This window comes from Passer montanus, unplaced genomic scaffold (assembly GCF_014805655.1).
Source record: "Passer montanus isolate IOZ18808 unplaced genomic scaffold, ASM1480565v1 scaffold22, whole genome shotgun sequence".
Taxonomy (NCBI): domain Eukaryota; kingdom Metazoa; phylum Chordata; class Aves; order Passeriformes; family Passeridae; genus Passer; species Passer montanus.
In genome coordinates this window covers 9,648,444-9,654,443 of record NW_024366815.1, presented here as the reverse complement: position 1 = coordinate 9,654,443, position 6,000 = coordinate 9,648,444, and the positions used below count along the sequence as shown (strand labels likewise).

Sequence of the window (6,000 nt, the reverse complement as noted above, 5' to 3'; positions counted from 1 at the left end):
TCTGTCTTGGATAATTCTTCTTCCTTTTTGAACTACAATAACCTACAACAAGAACAAATGAAGGCTAGAGTAAGGCATGATACGCTTTAGTTCTTCAGTTATATTATTCATTACAACAGCAGTAAAAAGAATGCTATTACATAAATGAACCCACGTAGAGCACAGAAGCATTTGATCATTCTTTAATCAAATATCAGAGAAATGTACTTCTATGTTCTGTTACTTTCTTAAGATACAAAAGCATGCAGCATATTAATCTTTGGGTCATGCACTGTCCCAACATGTCCTGTCCTTGAATATATATAGGAGTAGAACAATTTATAAGGGTTGTTTGAAGTTGATTTAGTACAGCTGCAGTACTAATCATGATTTTCACCACTTTCATCTTGGATACTCAGACCTAACTGTTGGGAATGATAGCCAACTACAAATATTTGGGGTTGACCATGCAATTTACAGAATAAACACAGACTGCAAATCCACTTCAACATGAAACACCAAAGTTCTTAAAGATTTGCAGCAGAAAAAGAATCTTTAATCCCCAGTGCTGCAAAAGAGTTTTCTTGGCTTAAGTACAGCTGTAAAAAACAGAATGTTCATTGGCTGGCACATACTGTGAATATATCATACATGGTCAAAAAACTCCCAATAAAGCTTTCACAGCTTAGCTATTCAACAGGCTGGAGAAAAAAATAAACAGCCTTTCTACTTTACAAAACTCCTAAACCCCCCCACCATTGTGCAATGGCCTAAGAATTCTAATTAGCTCTTCCAGAAACAGAGATATTCAGCAAGTGGGCTAAGCCATGCCCATTAGTAAGTACACATAAGGATTACTGGAGAATTCATGCGTATGCAGAGAAAAACCTGCTTCAAGAAACTAGTTTATCCTCAGACTGTACAAATGACAGAAAGGTACAAATGAGAGAAGGGTAGCTAGAGACAACACTGAGGGAAATATTTAGCAGCTTCCTTATACAGAAAGGTTCTGGACTACTGACACATGTCAACACATCTGAGTGAAATGAATACATTTACTCAAAGCTTGTCTTCACCACACACAACCAAACACTTCACAGACCCTTCAGTCACTGCTGGTGTGAGAAAGGCTTTGCAAGTAACTCTCCCATTTTCCATGCCTGTATTGCATTCCCAGCATTGTATCTTATTATTTCTAGATTTTTGGAGTGCTGTTTCCATTTTCCTGCCCACTCCTTCATTGTGATCTTTGATTACTGGATCCTTTCCTGAGAGATACAAAATTAATGACTTAAAATACACACAGGCACATACATAACTATAAATAACATAACAGGGTCATTTAAAGGCATTCTAGATTAGATGTAAAAGAAAGCGCAGAAGTAGCAATACAGTGACAAAACTACAGTTTACATAAAATTAATGCTTAATGTGGTGTTTAAAGTTCTCCAATGGTGTTAGAGAACACTAAGGGTTGCGATGTTTTGTGCAAGTTGTAGCTAGTTCTGAAATTTCTGTTCTCTCTTTGACTACCTGAGGTACAGCAGGAAACAGATTAATTCAGAAAACCAAACCAAGTATCCTGTTCTACCATGGCTTCATGGTTGAATTATTCTGAATTTGGTAAAGTGAGAGCCACAAATGAAGCCTACCATGTGGTAGTATGCCCATAACACCTCCTCATTCCTATTAAAGATGCACTGCAGTTTCAGCCAAGGTGGTAGTCTGGGTTGGTTTTCACAGATCTTAAAAGGAGCAAAATTATTATGTACAAGACTTCTACTACTTTGCCAATATAACCAGTGAATAGCTTCACAAACTGTTAGGAGGAGGAAGACAGCAGGAAAAGTAATTATGTAAGATCTGTTTTCTAGGAAAAGTGAATTAAAAATACCTGCCTTTTTTTCTTCCCTGCCACAATAAATCAGGCACTTTTCCTCTTTAAAGCAATAAGGCAGAGAAAACATTGAAAGGCAGACAGATCAGACAATTTCTATTATGTGAAAGACTGGAACAAGAAATTAATTTTGCAGTGGTTATATTAATAAGTCCGTATATAGCTGCTGACTAAGTCAGTGCTTATTTTGGAAGATGCATCTGAGTTTGACATTCAAACATCAGAAATGTAACTGAGTCCCCTCTAGCCGAATATACAATTTTACCAGAAATAGGATATACTTACGTAATACCCACCTACTTTAACTTAGCTATACAGCACACAAAACCTTCTTATTGTGACACCATTAGATACAACACCTCAGGAACAGTACCTGAGATCCAATAAATTGATATTGTTACATTCTGCCAAGATTTCCAAACTACAGACCAAACAGGGACCCATAACTTCTCTGAGTTTTAATGCTCACATGAACGGCTGAGTAACACAAGTACAGAGATACATGTACACACAGCTCCCAAAGATCTTGGAGTCTTGGGGGTCCTGGACTGGAAGCTAGCCAACATTATTTCAATTTACAAAAAGGGCATGAGGGAAGATCCAGGAAGACCTGTTGGTACAATCTCAGTACCTGGAAAAAGATGGAGAAGATCACACCGGCTGCAGTGGAAAGGCACTTGAAGAAAAATTACATCCTCAGGCAGGGTCAACAAAGTTTCACAGAAGGAAAGTCCAGTTTGACAATGTAACCTGCCTAGTGGTTTAAAGGAAGGACATGGATTTAGTTTTCCTGTATTTAAGAAGGATTAAGAATGCTTAAACTTGGATTAAGCCTTCTGATGCTGTCCCTCACAGCATCCTTCTGAACTTGTCCAGCATGTGCTGACCTGGCTGAAGCGCAGAGCTCAGCGGGGTGCTGTGCCTGGGGCTGTGTCTGCCTGGGGACCAGCCGTGCTCCTCAGGGCACAATTCTGCGCTGTTGCTTCTGCTCAGCCCTGAAGCGGCCAGGCAGTTGTACCTGATAATAGCTGTAGGTACCTTTCACAAGAACTGTCCTATCCTGTCCTGTCCTGAAACGTTTTTAATGAAAACACACAAATAATGCAATTTTCCACAGAGAGAATTGCATTTGACATACTGAAAGTGAAGCAATTTAGGTTATTAGTCAGGTGTCTTGTCAATAACTCTTTAGCAAAACATATTTTTGCCTGTTTTCTGCCCTTGAAATAATATAAATATTGACCTAAAGAAAATATATATGAAAGCAGATTGCTGTGGTGGCATTTGCTGGTATAGTACAGAGAACAGATCTGAATTGCTAGATACAATTTGAGATTTTGCAAGATCCTAATATCCTAATCTAAACTTTTCCTTGCATTGGAAACGTAACAAAGTTGTTATTCACATGTGCGTGTCTGTGCAAACGGAGAGAGAAGGCTTGGTGCAACATAGAAAGGCAGAATATTTTTTTTTATTTTTTTATTTTTCAGGACGAGCACATGAAAGGCTCAGAACACACGGCGATCAGCTGAGTATTTTTGCTGAGCTCGGTGCAGCGGGAGCAGCGCCATACCCAGCGGCTCCTGCTGGGCCATGCGGCCCCGGTGAGAGCCGCCCCAGCAGTCCCACAAGGACCAGCACACACCGGGGGCATCTCGCCCAGGGGCCGGCAAGGTCCCCGCGTCGCCTCCCGACCGCTCCTCGCACCGAGCGGCCCCGGCTCGGCCGAGCGCACGGCAACACCGCGGGGCTCCAGCCGCATTCCAGGCTGTTCCACAGCGTGAACCACCCATCCGGGTACCTCGGAAACTCCTTCTTCCCGGCTCACCGCTTCCTCTCACTGGACGCCGAGCGCTCCCGCGGCCCGCGGCGGCTCCCGGCGGGCGGGCCCTGCTCGCCGCTCCCGCCCGGCCGGGCGGGGCGGGGCGGGCGCCTCCTTCCTGTTTCCGCTCGGGATCCCGGAGCCCTCAGGGCCGCGGTACCGCGGGGCGGCGGCGGCCCCGGCAGCGCGGCTCGGGCGGGGGAACATCGCCGTCCCCTCACGGCCCCGTGTGTTCTCTCCGCAGGGAGCTCGGCTCGCCCTTCCGCCCTCGGCAGGCCCGGAGGGTGCCCGGGCCGCAGGTGAGGCGGTGCCGGCCGCGGCGGGGGCGGGAGGCTCGCAGGGAGGCGGGCGAGCTGTTCCGGGGAGGCGAGCCGGGGCCGGGGCCGCTGCGGGGCTTTGGCTGCCCCACTGCCGCCAGTCCAGCAGCCAAAGCACAGCTCGCCGCCCTGGTGAAACCTACACAGAGATAAACCAGCCGGGCTGGCTTTCCTTCACTTCCAGCGATCCACAAACCGCACTCCTTTTCCATTTAGCAATACGTTCTTGGTAGCATTTGCAGCTCTGTTGGATTAAATGCCTAATTATTCTGTGAACACTGAACTTTAACATTGGATCAGTGCTTTTTATTACACTTTCACATACTATGCACTGTTTTTAACTTCTAGCAAAAACGCTCTTCCCACCCTCGGCAGGCCCGGAGGGTGCCCGGGCCGCAGGTGAGGCGGTGCCGGCCGCGGCGGGGGCGGGAGGCTCGCAGGGAGGCGGGCGAGCTGTTCCGGGGAGGCGAGCCGGGGCCGGGGCCGGGGCCGCTGCGGGGTTTGGCTGCCCCACTGCCGCCAGCCCAGCAGCCAAAGCACAGCCTCGCCGCCCTGGTGAAACCTACATGGAGATAAACCAGCCGGGCTGGCTTTCCTTCACTTCCAGCGATCCACAAACCGCACTCTTTTTCCATTTAGCAATACATTCTTGGTAGCATTTGCAGCTCTGTTGGATTAAATGCCTAATTATTCTGTGAACACTGAACTTTAACATTGGATCAGTGCTTTTTATTACACTTTCACATACTATGCACTGTTTTTAACTTCTAGCAAAAACGCTCTTGCCCTTTGAAAGTGAACAAGGATAACTGATGTTAAAATGGTACTTGGTATCGCAGAATCGGTAGGGTTGGAAGGACCTCTGGGAGGGGATGATGCAGTCCAACCCCACTGCCAAGGCAGGCTCATCCAGAGCAGGTGACACAGGAACCTGTTGACATGAGCTTTGGTATGTCCAGAGGGAGACTCCATGACTTCCCTGGGTAGCCTTTTCCAGTGCTCAGCCACCCTCAATGTAAAGCTGTTCTTCCCCATGTGAAGGTGGAACTTACTGTGTTTTGTTTTTTGTTTTTGTGTATGTGTGCTTTTATTTTGCTGAGTACTCAGAAATTTATTATTTTTTTTAATATTCTGCAGGGTTTTCTCAATAGCAAAACAGAAAAGATGTTGGATATTAAGGCTTGGGCCGAGTACATCGTGGAGTGGGCTGCCAAGGACCCCTACGGCTTTCTCACGACCGTGATCTTGGCTCTCACGCCGCTGTTTGTCATTAGTGCAGCGCTGTCATGGAAGCTTGCAAAAATGATTGAGGCCCGGGAACGAGAGCTGAAGAAGAAACAGAAACGCCAGGAGAATATTGCAAAGGCCAAACGAACAAAGAAGGATTAAATGGGCAAAAATGGTCTTCCTTGTGCAAAGAATCCACTTTTAAAATTAAATACTTGTACATTTTGTTTTGCAACTGTCCTTTGATACTTGATCCTGTTATTTCTTGAAATATGAAATTTAATACTTCCAGTGTAATTTTTTTCTGCTCATTTGTGTTAAAATTTGCCCGAGTGACACTTGTTAGAGTAGTTAAATTTACTACTTGTATTCTAGTGCAGGTTGCTTTTCTAAATTTGCATGTTAAATGAAAAAAATTAACCTCTTGGATGGCTTTGGAGGTATATTATTTTTTTTTTCTCTTAGCTGAGCTAACTTAACAAGTGTCTTAAAATTATCAAGTTTAGGGGAAAATGTGAATAATAAACTGGATTACAGAAATGCAGTTTTTGGCATACCTTGAGCAGGGCTGTAGAGACAAGCCAGCTGTAGCATTAGACAGCAGACATGACTGATTTAATTTAAGGTCACTGCATATAGCTGTTTGTGCCCATAGTAGCTGCTGCAGTGTCTTTGATGGTGCTGCAGAAATAACCTACCTTAGCTTTTCCTTTTTCTTGACCTACAAGCCATCAACAGACTTAACTTCAGCCCAAGTT

General features: G+C 45.1%; 1 protein-coding gene across 2 annotated transcripts; it reads left to right on the top strand.

Annotated features, from left to right (window-relative positions):
• The first annotated feature begins 3,485 nt into the window (after window positions 1-3,485).
• Window positions 3,486-5,780, top strand: SMIM15 (small integral membrane protein 15). Of its 2 annotated transcripts, none has more exons than XM_039709673.1 (2): window positions 3,486-3,997; window positions 5,153-5,780. In XM_039709673.1, the coding sequence occupies exon 2, from the start codon at window positions 5,180-5,182 to the stop codon at window positions 5,402-5,404; it is 225 nt and encodes a 74-aa protein (XP_039565607.1). In that variant the 5' UTR covers window positions 3,486-3,997; window positions 5,153-5,179; the 3' UTR covers window positions 5,405-5,780. The 2 variants fall into 2 exon arrangements, with proteins under 2 accessions (XP_039565607.1, XP_039565606.1); XM_039709672.1 differs by lacking the exon at window positions 3,486-3,997 and adding an exon at window positions 4,379-4,414.
• The last annotated feature ends 220 nt before the right edge of the window (window positions 5,781-6,000 follow it).